Source organism: Bison bison, unplaced genomic scaffold (genome assembly GCF_000754665.1).
Source record: "Bison bison bison isolate TAMUID 2011002044 unplaced genomic scaffold, Bison_UMD1.0 scf7180017864307, whole genome shotgun sequence".
NCBI classification, from domain to species: Eukaryota; Metazoa; Chordata; class Mammalia; order Artiodactyla; family Bovidae; genus Bison; species Bison bison.
The window spans coordinates 5,468,291-5,488,982 of NW_011494879.1; the positions used below are offsets into that span (position 1 = coordinate 5,468,291).

Sequence of the window (20,692 nt, forward strand, 5' to 3'; positions counted from 1 at the left end):
AAAACAAAAAGTAGAAAAAATTGCCCAAGATACCAAAAGTACATTTTAAAAAGGAATCAAATCTCACAATATTAATCATAAATTACAACTGAACCTCAGTGGAACGAATGCTGAACCAAAAATCTGGTTTTCCATCTATAACAAGTTCCTTAATTTCTTCTACAAAATAATAGAAATATTTTCTAGTTTTAATAATCTATGCTAATTCTAAGGTACTAAATCAAAGGAGCAACCTGTTAAGTAGAGCAACTTCCAGATAAAAATGTTTCCTTAATATTTTTCATTCACAAAATTCTGTAAATACGGTATGTTAAACATTTAGCACATTGCCTACCACACAGTAAGACTCATTATTTGTTAAATGAACATTAACCATGACATAGCCACATGGTAATGAAATGGATGCAAAGCAAAAAAAAGTCACACATAGTACAAGTACAGGGCTTAAAATGGCACAGGACTTTTCTTGAATAATTTTTCTAATTCTCTATTTTTATCAAAGTAATAATGTACAATCATTAATTAACCAGCATTCTAAATTTTTTTTTTAAGTCCCTCCCATTCTTTTCTCTGTTTAACTCCTTCAGCAAATGTGTGTGTGTGTGTGTGTGTGAGAAATCACGATCTCATACTAATATATCCACAATTCCAATTCAACCTCACAGGATTCTTCTTCCTTTACTTGGATCTTCACACAAAGACAGACTCTGGTTTCCATTAAAATAATATGTAATACATGTCATCACCTAAAACTCAAAAGTGAAAAATAAACTCTCTCTCCCTTGCCTGGATCCTGAGACAGCCAGTTCTTCCCCTCCCAAGGCAACCATCACCATCATTTTCTTCTACGTTCTTCCAGATATTTTATACATTTTAAATCCACATACATTCCCATTCTCATGTTAGTCTACTATGTACACCTTGCCTTTTCCATATAATAATTCCTCTGAGATCATTCCCTATTCACATGTTATAACTGTCTCACTCTGTAATACATAATAACATTGAAGAGCACTGTGTATGCCTACTATAATTTAGTCTACTCTGATGAACATTTAAGTTGCTTCCCATCTGGTGATATTTCCAACAATGTACCAAATGTACACTTGATCCTTGGAAGAAAGATGCTGAAGCGTCCTTCCTCAGGCAATTTTAATTTACATCCCCACTAGCAATGTGTGAGTGTTCCAATTTCTCAGCATCCTTCTGAACCCAGGGTATTATCAAACATTTTTTATCTTTTCCAATCTAATAAGGAAAAAATCTTACTATAATTTTATTTACAGTTTTCTTAAACAGTATGTTTAAATCCTTTGCCATTTTCCCAAAGAGTTTTTTCCCTTACTGTTATGTACGGATATATGTTATGTTATACTGTTATGTAGAGATATATGTCCATTTTTCAGATGTATCTCATATAACTTCATGTATTCCAAGATTCTATCTAGCAATGAATTATATTAAATCAGATGTAATATTACCAACGTTTCTGACCCATAAATTAACGACTATTTGATTCTAACACAAACAAAATATACAAGCCGAAGACTTAACTGAAATACAAGTCTGAATGTGTGTTTAGGTTCTGCCCACCTGACCAGATGAAATGAGAACACATATTAAATGTGACCTGAACACTAGCATATCAGATTAAAAGATACACACACACCCCTCTCACTCACTCCTATATGAAGTATTTAATAAATTTATAACATCACCTTAAATAGACAGGTAGAAACGTAACTTTCTAGTTGGGCAATACAGTGAGACCAAGCACTTTCCCTTCTAAAAATAATCAAAATGCTAAACAGAAATAGATAAAATAGTAGAAAAAATTATAGCAGAGTTCCAAAGGAAGGAAGGGAGATACTCAAGAGCTAGATAGGAAGATGAAACAAAGTTAGAGCAAAAAGCAAAACTTTGTCATTGCTGAGAAGTAGCAAGAAAGCAATTTCCTGGACTTCTAGGGGTTATGGGCATAGTTTCCCACGAAAAACTAAAAACCAAACACAATCTGTGCAGGTGCTATTCAAATTTTTATCTCATATATGATGTTTGACTCTATAAGCTGAAAGTGTGCGTAAAAGTGGGCTGTGGCTTATTGTGCCCAGCAGAAACAAATCATCAAAACCACTTCCATAATCCAAGGTACCCACACAAGTTCCATAGGAAATACCACATCCAAAATTTTTAAAATAACAAAACTAATCAAGGAACAGATACACCATGATGAGAGATCAACAAACAGATGGTTAGTACCCAAAAACTTAAATGAAACAGTGTGCATTAAAACATAAATTAAGAAAAATGTTTATAAAGACTCTTGAAGAATCCTTTAAGGATATATATTTTAGTATTTACAGATTAAACAGATGATGCCCAGGACTGGCTTCAAAATAATGGATGTGTGTCTGTGGGGATATAAACAAAATTCATAACTGCCAGGGCAGGGTAATGGTACACGGGGAGTTATTACAACATTCTCTTTATTTTTGTTAAGTTTGAAATTTTTCTTGATTAAAACAGCCAAAAATATTGGAGAGGAAAAAAATAACAGAAGTCCAAAGATAGGATACAATAATTCAAAACCGTAATTCAAAAAGATACATGCAGCCCAATGTTCACTGCAGCACTATTTACAATAACCAGGACATGGAAGCAATCTAAATGTCCATCAACAGAAGAAAGGATAAAGAAGCGGTACATATGTACAACGGACTATTACTCAGGCATAAAAAGGAATGAAATTTGTGCCTACGTCTTGCAGAGATGTAGATGGATCTAGAGACTGTCATACAGAGTGAAGTAAGTCAGAAAGAGAAAAACAAATACCGCTTATATATGAAATCTAGAAAAATCATACAGATCACCTTATTTGCAAAGCAGAAATAGAGACCCAGACATATGAATACCAGGAAGAGAAGGTAGGATGAATTGGGGGACTGGGATTAACATATATACACAGCCGCTGCTACAGTTAGTCACTTCAGTCGTGTCTGACTCTGTGCGACCCTAGGGACTATAGCCCACCAGGCTCCTCTCTAGACAACAAACCAGAGCGGGTTGTTATGCCTCCTCCAGGGGACGTTCCTGACCCAGGGATCGAACCCAAGTCTACTGCACTACAGGCAGATTCTTTACTGCTGAGCCACCAGGGAAGCTCCATATATACACTACTATATATAAAATAGATAACTAATGAGAACCTACTGTACAGAACTGAGAACTCTACTCAGTGCTCTGTGGTGACCTAAGTGGGAAGGAAATCCAAAACAGAAGGGATATATGCATATGTAAAGCTGAATCATTTTGCTGTACAGGTGAAACACACACAACATTTTAAAACAACTGTACTTCAATTTAAAAAAAGAAAAGCATCTTGGAGATGGGGGAGAGAATTTTTTAAATTAAAAAAAAGGACTTCTCTAGTGGTCCAGTGGATAAGAATCCACCTGCCAATGCAGGGGACGGGGGGTCTGATCCCTGGTTTTGGAAGATTCCACATGCATCAGGGTAAGTAAGCCCATGTGCCATAACTACTGAACCTTCGCCTAGAGCCTGTGTTCCTCAACAAGAGAAGCCCCTGCAATGAGAAGCCCGTGTACTGCAACAAAGAGAAGCCCCCGCTAACTGAAACAAGAGAAAAGCCCAAGCAGCAATAAAGACCCAGTGCAACCAAAATAAATTATTTTTTAAAAAAGCAGTAAAAGAGAAGGCATGTTTGAAGAAACTCCTCAGAATGCAGAACAAAGAACCAGCAAGATGAAAAAATGTGGATAAGTCAAAAAGATGCAAGATAATATGCAACAGAAATTCCAGGAGAAATTAGAATGAGGAAGAAATGTTACATAGAGATAACGGCTGAGATTCTTCCAGTTACTAGTATAAATAATCCTCAAAGTGGAAAAGCACACTAAATCCAAAAAAAAAAACAAAAAACAAAAACGAATTCATATGTAGACCAGCATGGGAACACTGAGGAATGTCAAAGACAAGAAAATTCTTAAAAGCAACTGAAGAAATGACACATTACCTATAAGGAAAGAAACAACAGTATGGCTGACAAGTTGATTTTTTATGAGAAAACAATCAAGTATCTTAAAAGTGAGGAGAAAAAAACTGTCAGCTAAAATTTCATAACCAAATAAAGTACCATATAAAAGCAAGTGCAAAATGAAGACGTTTCCAGACAAAGATAGAAGTTCCTGCTTAGACCTTTACTGAAGAACCCCTTTAGTTAGGAAGAAAATAATGGAACAAGAGAAGTCACCAAGTAGAGTAATACAGTAACTAAAATATGTATTTTAGAGTAACTGGAAAATTCCTGGTCATAATCTATGAAAACAACTCTTCCAAAATTGCAATATAGACTCATTACAAGATGCTGAATAACAATACATATGTGACACCTCATGTTTGCAGAGGATAGTATTTCAGATTATTTATAAGGCCAAAAGTTCTTTCATATTAAGTATGTGCAGAGGATTGAGTTGGCTGTTAAGAACATGTGCTTTCCAATCCTCTTTTAGAAGATTATCTAAATTTTTAAGGATAGTTAATATGTTCCCCCTTGTTTAATCCAACAAGTGTCTGGCTTTAAGACTACACTTTGTATTATCATAGTTCAATTGGCTACTAGAAGGAAATATTTCACTAGGATAATCATGGATCTGAAACATTTCAACAGCTCACTATCTATTTTAAGGTAACTGACAAGATGTGGACTCATTTTAGATATTTATTGGCAGGAATTTAGCCAATATTTATATGCTAATGCTCACAAAATCTGCCTTTTATCTAGCTAGGTAATTTACTTCTGTAGCTCCTACCTCATTTTACTGCAATTAATGACAATCCCTACTTTGCAGCCTGTTGTGAAGACTGAATGACTCAACATAAATTACTTAGAACACTGCTTGGTACACAAATCTCCATCACCGCGCACCACCACACAAGTCTCTTTAAGCACCGGGCACAGTGCTCCTATCTGTATTTATGGACATTGGGATGGGCCATTGGGACTTCACTCATCCTAAAACATATTAAATTTGCCTTCCAAACACACCTCCTATTAATTCTCCTCCCGTACTAAATTTTGTTTTCAGAAAAGCACTCCCTTGCCCTAGTTAGAAACCTGAGTGTTATCCTAGTGCTTCCTTGGCCTCACTCCTCGATCAGTGATCAGTGAAAAGTCGCTCAGTCATGTCAGACTCTTAGTGTCAGACTACACAGTTCATGGAATTCTCCAGGCCAGAATACTGGAGTGGGTGGCCTTTCCCTTCTCCAGCGGAATCTTCCCAGCCCAGGAATCGAACCCAGGTCTCCCATATCGCAGGCAGATTCTTTACCAGCTGAGCCACAGGGAAGCCCAAGAATACTGGAGTGTGTAGTCAATCCCTTCTCCAGCGGAATCTTCCCAACCCAGGAATCGAACCAAGGTCTCCTGCATTACAGGCGGATTCTTTACCAGCTGAGCCACAAGGGAAGCCCAAGAATACTGGAGTGGGTAGTCAATCCCTTCTCCAGCGGATCTTCCCAGCCCAGGAATCAAACCAGGGTCTCCTGCATTGCAGGTGGATTCTTTACCAACTGAGCTATCAGGGAAGCCCTCATATCACTCCCCTAGCACCCCATATTTAGTCACTCAAGCCTATGGATGCAGTATTTTCCAAGACTTTAGAAACTTTCTTGAAGAAGCACAGTATACTTTTGGAACACACATCTCCCCTCTCTTAACTATAAACCACTAAAGAAGACTTTATTTGATCTAGAGTCACACACACACACACACACACACACACACATTTGTATAGTAAGTTAACAAAAATGTAAGACAAGTGTAATATGACAGTATGTAAATATACTTTAAAAATAAGGATGAGTCAATCAGACTGAACAGTGCTCAAAGGCATGGAAACAGAAGAAGGATACAGACACTGAAGGAAAAGGATACAATATACAGTCATAATCAGGAAGTTGCTTACTTGGAGGACCAACTGTACTTATTATACTACATCATTTTATGTGACAGACTTGTATTTGCAGATTTTGGTTTCATGGAGGCTCCTGGAAATCAATCCCCATGATACTAAGGGATAACAATTAATTTATAGTCTTAGGTGAGTGAGAATCCCAATCAATTCACTGACTAATCCATGCCCTACCCAGGAGATGACAGCCATTAAACATGTGAGCAGCCATGCAATTTCTCATGTCATAATGCCACATTTCCTAAGCAACTCCCTCATTATGACTTGATTCCTATGTGAGCCTGCCTCCTGAATGAGTACTTACTGGTCACACCACACGTACTTTAATCTTTGTGCTAGTTATTCCTCACTGTAAATGAATAAATGAATACTATCTGTTTCATACACCAGTTACATGAGCCTGATTATCACTGGATCTATCTATGAAAAATAGCTCCACCCTGATGTGTTTGAGTCAACAAGGCTGAAGGTCATACAATAAACTCCCAGAGGTAACACACCCCCTTCCCACCACTCCATCCACAATCTTACTTCTCTGCAGTGTCACATGGATGAGTATTCTAACACCTTTTGAAATACAAATAGCCACTAGACCTCAATATGCCCTAAACAGAAATAAATTTCTAAACCTGTTTTTATATTTCCATTGCTTATTTCTACTAGTCATCGCACCATCACTCCTACCCACAGCTCATCACAACCTCTGATTTTTCACTCTCCATTTCCCACCCTACCACCAACTGTTCAGCCAATATTTTCACCTGTCCTCTCAGTCTCATTCCTATTTCTACTACCCAGAATTAACCATATCATTTCACTTCAACTAATCCAATAATCTAACTGATCTACCAGGTTTTAGGTTTTCTTCTTTCTCTAACCCATTTTATACCCTGCTGTAAGATTAATAAGCATAAATTCCATTCTGGGTATGTTAATCCACTGTTCAAAAAATCCTAATGGCCTGTTAAAGAATAAACTTAAAGCCTAGCGCACATGGTCCTCCAAGATTATACTCCAAACCTAGAGCCTTTGACTAACGTAAGTGATAAGTAAGGGCTGATGTCCTCGGCCATCACAGCAGCGGGTGAAGCTGGGGGAGAGATCCAATTTCCCCAGTGTGCCATACAGTATGGCTCTTCCTGTATGCCACAACACAAAGAAGCTGGGAAGCACTGTCTCGGGTGACTGACATCCAAGACATATCCATTATCACCGCTCCTGCACTAGCAGGTTCAGGTTCACTTCAGTTCAGTTCGGTCGCTCAGTCGTGTCTGACTCTTTGCGACCCCATGAATCGCAGCACGCCAGGCCTCCCTGTCCATCACCAACTCCCGGAGTTCACTCAGACTCACGTCCATTGAGTCAGTGATGCCACCCAGCCATCTCATCCTCTGTTGTCCCCTTCTCCTCCTGCCCCCAATCCCTCCCAGCATCAGAGTCTTTTCCAATGAGTCAACTCTTCGCATGAGGTGGCCAAAGTACTGGAGTTTCAGCTTGAGCATCATTCCTTCCAAAGAAATCCCAGGGCTGATCTCCTTCAGAATGGACTGGTTGAATCTCCTTGCAGTCCAAGGGACTCTCAAGAGTCTTCTCGAACACCACAGTTCAAAAGCATCAATTCTTCGGCGTTCAGCTTTCTTCACAGTCCAACTCTCACATCCATACATGACCATTGGGAAAACCATAGCCTTGACTAAACGGACCTTAATTGGCAAAGTAATGTCTCTGCTTTTGAATATGCTATCTAGGTTGGTCATAACTTTCCTTCCAAGGAGTAAGCGTCTTTTAATTTCATGGCTGCACTAGCAGGAGGAGCAGAGAATTACGAGGTAGCTCTGAAATACAGCAGCACGCTAAGAAACAAAACAGTAGGTATGGGCACATGAAAAGACAAACGCTGTAAGTATAATATCTCCAGCACTATGCAGAGAAGATGGTCTTGGGTCTCTGAAGAGTCTTCAAGTAGCAAGGCTGGACACAGCAGAGTTGAGAGTTTAGTCATTAAGATAATCCGGCCTGCTGCTTCTTGTTGGTTTCTGTGCTCATCAAACAATCTTCTAATGCTAATTTGGCTTCTCCAATAAATTTGTCTTCAAACAGTAAACACTGCTAGACAATGACTGCCTCACCTGTAGCTCTGGCAGCTCCCCTATCTGTGTGCCAATGAACATCTGGAGCCCATGAGTCCAAGGGGACAAAAGCTGGGCTCTAAGTGTACATTGCTGTGTTGCTCATCTGGCACCCTGACAGACAGACCAACAAACAATTCTTCCTTATCCTGACCTGAGGGAGGGAAATCTGTAAAGATGTGTTATCAAGTCTTCATATCTCCCAATTTCTATTTACTAAAATGTAAACAGCTCTGGAACATTCATGAATGTGAACATGCCATTCTGGGAGAAAGGGCGTAGACTAAAAACCACCTTGTATAAAAAGTGTTCAGACTTTTGAGATATGATTCTAAAAGTAATAAAAGATCTAAAATTCAATGCTGGTTGAAATATATGTCAAATTAATAATCTAAAATTAATATGAATTAATGTGACATGATGACCTGTCATCGTGGTCAGAGAAATTAATATAGATTCCTCAGATCCAAAGGGATATGTGCTACTGTAGTCACAGTGAAAGCAAAAGAAGCCAGAGTGGTCCAAGCAATTGTGTGGTTAATTATTTTTGTGGGCAAAAGGAAACAAGGAGATAAAACCCAGAAGATAAATAGGGGAAGAAACAAAAAAAGAATTCACGGTTCTCAGAAAAAGAGAAAAAACTTTACTATGTCCCTGTCCCCAGTTATTTCTGAAGTCTTTCTCCTGGCCCACAAGCTGTTGCGCATCCCATGACGCAGGCGAAACGAGCACCAGGGACAGCAGTACCGTTGCCAACATCTACTGGAGCACAGTGGCGCTTTTAGGGGCCCTTTTGTGAGGACAATACCCCTCTCTCCTCTCCTAAACAATGAGCACTTAAAAAATAAAAATACTCTCCTGTAGAAGAAGTTTGTCTTATCTTCCAACTCAGCTACAGAACTGTTACAATGCAGTGGTGAAGACACATAACAGAAAGAGTTTTAGCCTCAGACAAATAATGAGGCTTGTGTAAACTACAACGTTAAAGAAAATCACGATCTTTGTCCCCTTACTTCACCCAAAGCAGCCGAGCCAATTCCAGATACGCTTAGAAACAAGTGTAGTGTCCAGTCCTTTGTCTCTGACCTGCTGTTTCTCCATGTTTTAGCAGCTGGATACTGAGTGGCCACAACAGCAAGATAGGAAATGTTATCCTTTCACCTCAAAGTTCCCAACTTTCTGGCCAAAATACAAAGGTCTGGAAGGACAGTTTAATACATACACTGGCAATACTAATACTGCTTTCCAAATCTGCCAATCCGCATCAAAAACAATTACACATACACAGCCACAATTTGCCAACATTTACAGATCAGTGCTACCAGAAGAACCAAGGCGAAAATCAATGTCCATACTTCCTTCCCCTTAGAGACTAAGAAACTATGTTAGCATCCAAAAACTATTTTAGCCCCTGCAATGTGCAAAGTAAAACAAGACAAATGATAGTGAGAAAACAAGAGTGTTCCTTAAAAGGAAAAGAAAAGAAAACAAAACGAACAGAACAGGAAGTCAAATCTTAGTTTGGTCCTAAGTAATCCAACTGGACAGACATCCTAAAAGAAAATACATTCAAGCAATTAAAAATAGGTCAAAATTGCCTTCCTAGCTTAGTAGATGGGTCAAGTTTTGCTACATCCTAGGAAAACTACCAAAAATGGATAACGGCGAAGATACCAGTGTACTTTCACATGAGCTTTGTCTTTTGTGAGTCTACGCATTTCTACATTATAGAAATTACACAATTATTTGCAGATTAACTTTCCCATCTATGGCTAAATCGCACCAAACGCATTCATCTCTGCAGCTGTACTATATACAACCCTCTGGTCTAGCCTTTAGTCTACAAAATCTATTTCAGGGCATAAAGAGAAGAACAGGGTCAACAGAAATTTCAGTTCAGTTCAGTTCAGTCGCGTCCGACTCTTTGCAACCCCATGAATCGCAGCACGCCAGGCCTCCCTGTCCATCACCAACTCCCAGAGGTCACTCAGACTCACGTCCATCAAGTCAGTGAAGCCATCCAGCCATATCATCCTCTGTTGTCCCCTTCTCCTCCTGCCCCCAATCCCTCCCAGCATCAGAGTCTTTTCCAGTGAGTCAACTCTTCACGTGAGATTGCAAAAGTACTGGAGTTTCAGCTTTAGCATCATTCCTTCCAAAGAAATCCCAGGGCTGATCTCCTTTAGAATGGACTGGTTGGATCTCCTTGCAGTCCAAGGGACTCTCAAGAGTCTTCTCCAACACAGCAAACATACAGGAGGATGTTCAAAGCTTTAATGTCTAACTGAGGATACTTTACAACATATATTTAGCACCAGACTATGACAAATCCATCTGGAGCAAAACGTGCAGCAGACTAAAGAAATCATGGCAAGTGCTGTTCCTATGGATGGAAAGAATGTAAATGGGTAAGAATAAGAAAAGAATGGATAAGAATAAGAATGTAAATGTCAAGGATCTGTGCAAAAGTTTCATTAAAATGCTTCAACGCTGGCTAACAGCTAACCTGACTTCCTATCTCCAAGAGCTGGTAACTTTCAAACCTAAATGCAACCAGCTCCAAAAGCCATTATCTACAAATTTCATTCATGCCAACTCAGCTTCTAGGCTGGGTACCGGGGAGTGAAATCAGATTAACCTTCCTTAACCATTCTAACATAAGGAAGCAGAAGCCATTCCAAATATGAGTTCTTAAGTAAGTTTTTCAGGAATTAACCAGGGATTCTTTCTTTCCCAATACCTAAAATAAATTTTTCTTTATTATCAAGTCTGTGATTTTTCTGTCTCCAAATCTATACTCCTAGAATAATCTGGGGGGCAGAGGGACTGGGCAATTAGAAAGGAGGGGAAGGTGTTACAAATTTCATTATCACCACATAATCACAACTACTTAGAAACCTGCTCAATCACACAAAATGATCCAAGTACAGCAATTTTCAAAGTGTGTTCTGAGCACTCCCTTGTTGTTGTTCAGTCACTCAGTCATGTCCGATTCTTTGCGACCCCACGGACTGCAGCACGCCAGGCTTCCCTGTCCCTCACCAACTCGGGGAGCTTGCTCAAACTCATGTCCATCCAGTCAGTGATGCCATCCAACCATCTCATCCTCTGTTGTCCCCTTCTCCTCCTGCCTTCAATCTTTCCCAGCATTAGCATCTTTTCCAATGAGTCAGTTCTTCACATCAACTGGCCAAAGTATTGGAGCTTCAGCTTCAGCATCAGTCCTTCTAATGAATATTCAGGGTTGATTTCTTTTAGGATTGACTGGTTTGATCTCCTTGCCATCCAAGGGACTCTCAAGAGTCTTCTCCAACACCACAGCTCAAACGCATCAATTCTTCAGTGTTCAGTCTTCATGATCCAACATCCATACATCACTACTGGCAAAACCACAGCTTCAACCAGATGGACCGTAAGCATCGAAGTAATGTCTCTGTTTTTTTCTGAGAACTCCGATCCCTCCCCCCATTTTTTTTGAGTGGGGTGGGGCACAAGCACAAACTGCTTTCATAATACATATTAAGATACTATTTGCTTTTTCACTGTCATGCTCTCACGAGAGGAGTTTTCCACAAGCTACAAAAGGTGTGATATAACAAATAAAACAACGCCACCATTCTCAATTTTCTTTTTAAAAGGTGTTATTATTACACTTATATGACATATCTAGAGTTGTCAAATTCAGACAAAGTAAAACGGTGGTTCCTGGGATGGGAGAATACGGAGTTAAGTGTTTAATGGGTTGAGTTTCATCTGGAGAAGATGAAAAAGATCTGAAATGCTGGTGATGACTGTGCAACAAAGCGAATGTACTTAATGCCACAGATGGCATGCTTAAAATGGTAAATCTGACATCTGGTTTAAGTGAAGTATAAGTGAAGTTGCTCAGTTGTGTCCAACTCTTTGAGACCCCATGGACTGTAACCTGCCAGGCTCCTCCGCTCATAGATTTTCCAGGCAAGAGTACTGGAGTGGGTTGCCATTTTCTTCCCCAGGGGATCTTCCCGATCCAGGGATTAAACCCAGGTCTCCCGCATTGCAAGCACACTCTTTACTGTCTGAGGCACAAGGGAAGTGACATTAGGTATATTTTACCACAATTAAAAAAAAAAAATACAAGTAATGTTAATTTCTAATGTGTTTATTATTCTAAAATGGGTTACAAAATCTTCAGTTTAAAATTTTAATAATGTAAATATCTATAGGTATAATCTATACAAACAAAAAGTTTTAGATTCCACAATTTTTTGTTGTTGCTGTTCCACAATATTTTAAAGTTTGTGCAAAGGGGTCTTAAGACCAAGAAGTTTGAGAACCACCACGCCAGAGTATAGTCAATTATGTAAGTCTTCCATTGCATTCTTTACCTCCATTAATCTACTTAGCACTTAAATAAAAGCAAAAGCAATGGTGCAGAGTCTATCAGTCCAGTCTTCTAAGTGGACAGCAATACCTTTCCATAAGTTCTCCTATCTTGAGGTCAACAAGACATGGGCTTCACTGTTTTGGGTTTTTTTTTTCTTTTTTGGCAGTAAAGGCATTCAACCACAGCAATGTAGAATTATACTGCTAACATGGCAACAGTGAGCACCTACTTACCCATTACCCATATCTTACCAATTAACCTTTGACCAAATTGCTTTATCATATATCTATACAATTCTACTTGTTTTTGTGTAAACTGAAGGTATCAGTACGTGACTGTCACTAGCCAATGTTTATTTTCTTTTGAAGTAAAAATTTATATACAACAAAATGTACAAACATTAAGCACATTCTTGCCAAGTTTCCACAAACACATATACATGTGTCATTCAAATCTGTATCAGCACAAAGACCGTTACAATCACCAAAGAAAGTTCCTCCATCCCCTGAGGTCCCCACTCTTCTGATTTTTCACCTAGAGACTACTTGTGCTTGTTCTAGAATTTCATGTAACTAGAATGACATTATGTACTTCTTCACTTAGCATGTTTTTGAAATTCATCTATATTACAGTATGTATCAATAGTCCATTCCTTTTTACTGCTGAGTAGTACTCTATGAATATACCACAGTTAATTCATTTTCCTAATAATGGACTGTTTTCAGTTTCCTGATTTTAAAACAAAGCTACTATGGTCATTCTTGTACAGGGCTTTTTCTCTAATGTAAAAACTTAAGAGTGGAAAATTTCTAGGGGAAAAAAACCTTTAAATCATGGAAAATCTCAAACATATACAAGAAGAGAGAACAGCATGATGAGTTCTCATTAAAGCCAGCTACTATTATATTAATTCACACACACACCTGTTTCACCTTAACCCCTTCATACTATTTTGAAGTTGTAGATACCATCATTGTGTCTTTAAATACTTCAACATGTAAACAACATTTATAATCTGGTCCAATTATTTATTATGAAATAATCAAGAAACCTTCATTTGATTTACCCATGGATTAAGTGTTTAATTATTAAAGTAGAAATGAACTATAATTTTTCTTCTTTTCACATCTTTCAAATGTTTCTCTACCATCCCTCCTTGATACCTAGAAAGTCAATGGTACAAAGAAACCTGCTGTTACTCTGAAAGAACTAGTGCTAAACACAAAATCTGGTATTGATAAATATCATAAAGAAATGAACATCAATATGATCAAGCAGATTTCCCAATTGTCAAGCACTCTGAATTACCTAATCTCATGACATGGTTATCATTTTATAAGTGAAACTGGTGTTGTTCAGTCGCTAAGTAATGTTCCACTCTTTGTGACCCCATGAACTGGCTTCCCTGTCCTTCACTATCTTCCTAAGTTAGATCAAACTCATGTCCATTGAGTCAGTGATGCCATCCAACCATCTCATCCTCTGTCACCTCCCTTCTCCTCCTGTCCTCAATCTGTCTCAGCATCAGTGTCTTTTCCAAAGAGTCAACTCTTTGCATTAAGTGGCCAAAGTACAGGAGCTTCAGCATCAGTCCTTACAATGAATATTCAGGGTTGATTTCTTTACAATTAGTGGGTTTGATCTCCTTTGTTGTCCAAGGGACTCTTAAGAGTCTTCTCCAGCATCACAATTCAAAAGCATGAATTCTTTGGCCCTCAACATTCTTTATGGTCCAACTCTCACAGTCACACAAAATACTGGGAAAATCATAGCTTTGACTAGATGGACATTTGTCGGCAAACTGATGTCTCTGCTTTTTAATATGCTGGTCTAAGTTTATCATAGCAAGTGACACCGTATATGAGAATTCAAAAAAAGTCTGATAACTAGCCCTTTGTGAGAACAAAGGTAGTCCTCATTACATTCTTAGGAGGTGAACAAGGAGGTAAAATTTCAACCCTTTCAGTAACTAGATTTTTGTTAACCTCAAACAACTATCTGTGCTGGAGAGGGTAATGGGAAATGGCGATTCTCAACAACAGCTGATGACAGTATAAACACACATAATTTTTTCCGAGGGCTATCTGGGAAAAAGCTGAAAATTTCATTTCCAAAAACTTAACTAAGTAAACTCTTGCATAAAGCATGCAACAAGGATGTTCTTCTCAGTGTTGTTTGTAACAAGAGAAAAATTGTTTACAATCTAAATGTTCAATAGGGCATTAGTATAATTATATAACATCCAAATAAACACACTACAGGGTTTACATCTAGAAACACGTATGCCAAACTATTAATGGCAGTTATGAAAGGGAGGGAAATACTTGCCACTCATCAGTTCTAACTTCCACTTTCTAAATAGGTTTCACTATAATTTCAGTTGGATCCTTTTTCTCTGTGCCAAGGTTGGTTTTTTGGGTTTTTTTTGTTGTTGTTGTTGGTTTTTTTTTTTTCTTTAAAAAAAAAAAAAAGCTCAAGGCCTTAGAGGTAATCCTAAGGTGGAAATTCGAAAATACAGGGTCCCCTGAGTAACTGCCAGAAAGGTGAATTGTAGAGTTAAACAGCATACAGAGTGACAAAGAAATAAAAAATAACTGAGATCTTAGACAAAGGATTCTGACAAGATGCCAATATATTAGTAAGAACCTAAAGGACAGGTGTCATACAATTCAATACAACTTAACACTGCTTGTTTTATTTATGACCTAACCCAGAGTTCCTCAACCTTGGCATACTATCATTCGGGTTGGGTAATTCTCTGTGGCAGGGGACTGATTCTCCTACGCATTAAGTGATGATCAGCAGCATTTAGGCTTCTATTTACAGTATGTTAGTAGCACCTCCTCACTCCCACCTCAGTCTTGACAACCAAAAAACCTCCCTCCCACCCTAGTCTTGACAACCAAAAACACTATCTCCACAACTTGCCAAATGTCCCCTGGTGGGTAAATTCACCTGACTGAGAACCACTGATCAAGCCTTATATATCCGTATATACAATATTTCACTCCATTTCACTCTTCAGAAAGAACTCTTTAGCTTCAAGGAGTTTACATTTTAACAGCAAAAAAAATGCAAAAGTTTTAAAATGTTATTGCATTTTATTGAGGAGGGCATCAAAATTAAAGATCAGGTGAGTTTTGTTCACGACAGATCTACCCTCCCTCCCTCCTCTAACTTACATTTATCAAACTGTACAAATTCCTCAAAACACTGATCTTTTAGTCAGTTACTATGTTATTTAGAGCTAAATGTGTTTCACACAATTTCATCTGGAGTCACACCACCTGGATTCCTTGCTCTTCCAAACTCAGTTTTGTGACATCAACCAAGTTACTTAACTTCCTCACGTCCCTGTTTTCTTAACACAGTGTGTATATCAAGTTCTTAAAGCAGTACTTGGCATATAGTAAAAGCCCAGTAAATGTCAGCTATTACCTATTATCTTAACTACAAGCCTATAAAGACAAGCATCATCTTCACCAATTCACAGATAAAGAAACAGGCTGAAAGAAACTTGCCTAGAATCGCAAAATTATAAGGTTACAGAGCAGTGATCCTAAAATAGTCGGTCTTGACTCTAGAGCCCATGATTTTTCAGTCATGTCAGTAAGCTTACGTTGAGACTAACTATCAAGAACATACTGGTTTCTTACTTCAAAATAATAACTAGTACTAGACACATTTTCTATAAGACACTCATTTAGAACACAACTGAATTCAAATGTATTATGGAATTAAGGTAATAGGATTTACACACCAACAGAAACAACTTTCAGTTTCTATATATTTTAAGATCAGTCTTATGGACTCTGTGGGAGAGGGAGAGGGTGGGGAGATTTGGGTGAATGGCATTGAAACATGTATAATATCATGTATGAAACGAGTCGCCAGTCCAGGTTCAATGCGCGATGCTGGATGCTTGGGGCTGGTGCACTGGGACGGCCCAGAGGGAGGGTATGTGGAGGGAGGAGGGAGGGGGGTTCAGGATGCGGAACACCAGGTATGCCTGCGGCGGATTCATTTCGATGTTTGGCAAAACTAATACAATATTGTAAAGTTTAAAAATAAAATAAAATTAAAAAAAAAAAAAGAACACAGACCTTAACTCCTGAAATTGTTTAAACATTATACTGAAGCAATCTACTGAAATCAGTCTAATAAAAGACCATCAATACAGAAGGACAACACGGGGTTGCGAGACAGAGGTTACCTTGTATACTGCATTCGCTGAAGTGTCCTGTTCTTACTCCAAAGTAATAGAGTAAGAGTTTGTAAGAACTCCAAAGTTCTTACAAAGTCATGGACTTTGTACATGATGTTTGTTCCCAAGTCCGAGAAGGGCTCTGTATACTCCTTTGGTTTCTTCAATTTGCCCTTACCTCACACTCAAGTTCTTAATGACTCGTGAACACCTTACTCAATTTGTTAACCACTGCCTTGCTGTCATACAACTTATTAATCTTTTTTACTTGAACTTTACCATTTCCAACATTTAATAGGATCACCCATGACTTTTTCATCACCTCTTCCTAAAGGCATTTCACTGCAGTTGTCAGCTTTTCAACACTTTTTTTTGGGGGGACTGTATATATTGAATGTGTTAATTACTGCTTACAGCAAAGCGACTTATAGATATACACATACATTCTTTTTCCATGTCCTTTTCCATTATGGTTTGTCACAGAATATTGAATGTAGTTCCCTGTGCTATACAAAGTTGTTTTTAACATTTCTTTAACAACTAACGACATGTTCTTCAACCTGGACTATAAAAACTACTCACATTAGAGTTGGAAGTCAGAGCACAGGTGGAATGACTGGGAGCATATAACTTTAATAGTCCGAGAATACCAGAATTGGAAGAAACAGAAATTTTAGCCCAACTCTCTGGTTTCACAAATGACAAAGACAGATAACTTGGTGACAGCTTCCTCTCTAACTTCTCTTAGATTCTACAAAGAATTTGGCCTTGACCATTTGGGTCCCGTTATTTCGTTTGCTCTTTAGATTACTTGCATTTCAACATTTTTTACTGCCTCCACAATTCAATATTCTCTCTCAATACAGTGATTATCAAAAAGGTTGAGAGTTGTCCACCATGTTCATTTTGAGTTAATAGTCCAAATAATTCCACCCAAAACTTGCTCTATCAAAGAGAAAGACAAGACTGAAAATACCTACTTATGACCAAAATCCTGCCTATCTTCTATGTTACTCTTTTACTACTAGCCTCCTATAACACATCAGTGTCATCTACTTCCTCCACACCAAATTCCTCTTCCTGTTTACCAGAGGGGGGCCAAAAAGAAAACCTAATCTTAGCACTCATGTTCAGCAATTTTAGATTTCATTTTTCTTTCCCCATTATTTAGATAGATTCCTTATTAAATCACTAATTTACCAATCTTCAGACTTGTTCACTAACCAACCCCTTTCTTATCTATCAGTTCAGATTACAAACTGGTAATTAGCACCCAAACTATGAACTAGATGCTGCCACCTACACATCATTCAAAAATCCATTATCAAATATGGAATATTCCCTCTGACATTCTCTTACATAGTTCCTACCCTCTTACAGGCTTTTCTACTACAATAGCTCTACACATACCCTGCTCTTCACACAAACCCTTTTCCATGAATAAGGCTGATCCTGTATATTCCTTCTGTCTGTTTTGCCTGAAATATTGACACTCCCATTCCCATCCTCCTCCTCGATGCTCATTCCAAAAGCCACTCCTTGTAAAGCCTTTCCTGAGGTTTCTTCTTCCTTCAAACGACAGAGCATTTTGTTCAGAACTGTCTGCTGGGAATTACATATTTACATTTGAGTACTTTCACATACACTCCTTTTTATAAATTACTGGAGGGCAAAATCTCCGGTTCTCAGCTTTGTTCTTCCCCTGCTGCTTAGCACAGTGCCTTGTACATGCTAACCTCTCAAACACAGCCAACTTGAAGATGGGCTTTCTCAGGATTTTTTGGTAAGTTGGCCAATAAGTCACAATTGGTTTCTTAAGCCATTTTACTAATAAAAATGTTTTATTTATACCCTGGCATCGGAACTCTTTCACTTAGTTTAAAAAACAGAAACAAAAAACCTGTCCTAATTTCAGGGGATCTGGCCTATTGAAACGATCTTCTTGGTCTCTCTTTGAAGTCACTTATCAACTAAGCAAACTCGCCTTTACTTAAGCCATCATAAAAACTAAAATTTATAGGAGCCAGAAAATAAAACAAGTATTCCCGGTTAATTTGCTAGAGAACAGGAAAAATTCTGTGGTCATTCTGAATTGCTGCAGGGTAAGTAACAAACTCCAAAGAAGTAACAGCACAGAACAAGAGACTGAAATATGATGTGAGAGCGCCCCAAAGTAACACCTGTACAGAAATGCTTCTTGTTAACAGAGGGAGTTCTTACAGTCTTCCTTGATGACACGGTGGATGTTGCCAACAACTGCTACCACACGCCACTGAAGTCTCCAATCACTTTTATTTCTAAGTTGGCAAATTTTTTTTAATGTAAGCAATTCAGTTTAAAAATCCTACATGCCTCTTCTACGCTAGGCAGGGAGTGGAAGACAGAGATGAACTTATGACTTTCATAAAACAAAAAATCTCAGTATGGTTTTCTCCACTTTGTACACACTCTCAGCATTGCTTCCTTTCCCCCTTTACCAGCTATCTTCATCAGCCCAATTTTGTTCAGATCACCTATTATTTGTACTGGAAAAGGAGGTGAAAGAAAAAAAATCCTGCCCCATGAATTTGATGGAGCAAGGAAAAAAAGGTTGGGAGAGCAAGAGGTTATTATCCCCTCTTGTCCCTCTTGAAAAATCACCAATCTACAAGATGTGTCTTTCATAAGCCCATCTAAAACATGTGTAACAGTCACATCAAAAATTAGTAGCCCTCTTGTAAAAGTGGCACTGAAAACAGGTAACGACATCAGGTATTTCGTATTTTATTAGCAGACCCTTAAAAACATTCTGGATACAATGCTGGTACTGAAATTTTAAAATCTTACCTTACTAATCAAAAGATCCATACAATGACAAAGCTAAAATGTTCTTTCTCAGTAATAAGCGTGAATCATAGCAGTCAGTCTGCTCCACCCAAAAGCCACCCTAGCTAGGACCGGACAGTTCAAAACCTTGACAGCTTTCCCTGCTTACTCTATGCCAGATAGGAATTCATTTCAACACCTCAGGGTTTAAGTGTGGCTATGTAGCAGCAAGGAAACGTTATCCCGTACTGAAATTAACCAGGATACTTCATTCTTTTTATTTAGCTGTGCCTTTTCCACATTTAAGAAACTTTCCCCCTTCCCCGTTTTTGAGGAAAAAGCTCAACAGCTACTCTACTTGAAAAATGAACAATCTATTCAGATTTTCGAAGTAAATTTGCATTATTCCTAGGTTTGGGAGGAGAACCGACTTCACACTGTCACTATCCAAAAGGTCCCGCACTTTCTTTCAACGGAAGCCTGAGCCTATGAATTGATTAAATACATGTGAAGAACGGTTCCCAGATAGCCTCTATAAGCTGAGGAACGAGTTTCAGTCTGGGACCAATCTACTCGCACGTTTCAAAGTTACTTGGTGTGGAGCAACCCACTATCTAGGAAAGATCTACTTACCACTGGGGAGGAAGAAAAAAAAACCAAAAAGCTTCTTGATCTCAAGAACTGAAATGCACCAACCCACTATCTAGGAAAAGATCTACTTACCACTGCTGGGGGCGGGGAGCTTCTTGATCTTAAAAACTGAAATGCAACAACCCACTATCTAGGAAAAGATCTACTTACCACTGAGGAGGGAGAGGTGGGGGAGGAAAAAAAGCTTCTTGATCTCAAGAACTGAAGTGACACATCAAAGAGGCCAAAGCTAACCACCTCAAACACAGCGGCAGACCATCAGGCAAGCCCCGGCCCCCATTCCGTTGCCATGAAAGTCCCAGGGAGGGCCTCACACAAAGCTGGAGGGAAGGAGGAGAGGCCGCCGCCCCCCATGCCCCCAACTTCTCCCTGCACCCGGAGAAGGTCCGCGGGACTCACCAGGACCGTGGTGCAGATGGACCTCAGCTCGGACTCCACTTTCTCCCGGTAGTCCTTGATCAGCTGCAACTTCTTGTCCGAGGTGTCGGTCTTCTGCTCGATGCTGGAGATGACCCTCCAGGCGGACCGGCGGCCCCCGACCACGTTG

The 20,692-nt window shown here is 38.9% G+C and overlaps 1 protein-coding gene across 1 annotated transcript in view; it reads right to left on the reverse strand.

Moving 5' to 3' along the window:
- Positions 1-20,692, reverse strand: part of YWHAQ (tyrosine 3-monooxygenase/tryptophan 5-monooxygenase activation protein, theta) — a 30,648-nt gene that overhangs the window by 9,678 nt on the left and 278 nt on the right. The window contains exon 2 of the mRNA XM_010852050.1: positions 20,545-20,692. This exon is cut by the window's right edge and continues 6 nt beyond it. Coding sequence (XP_010850352.1) covers positions 20,545-20,692 — 148 coding nt within the window. The remainder of the gene's footprint in view (positions 1-20,544) is intronic.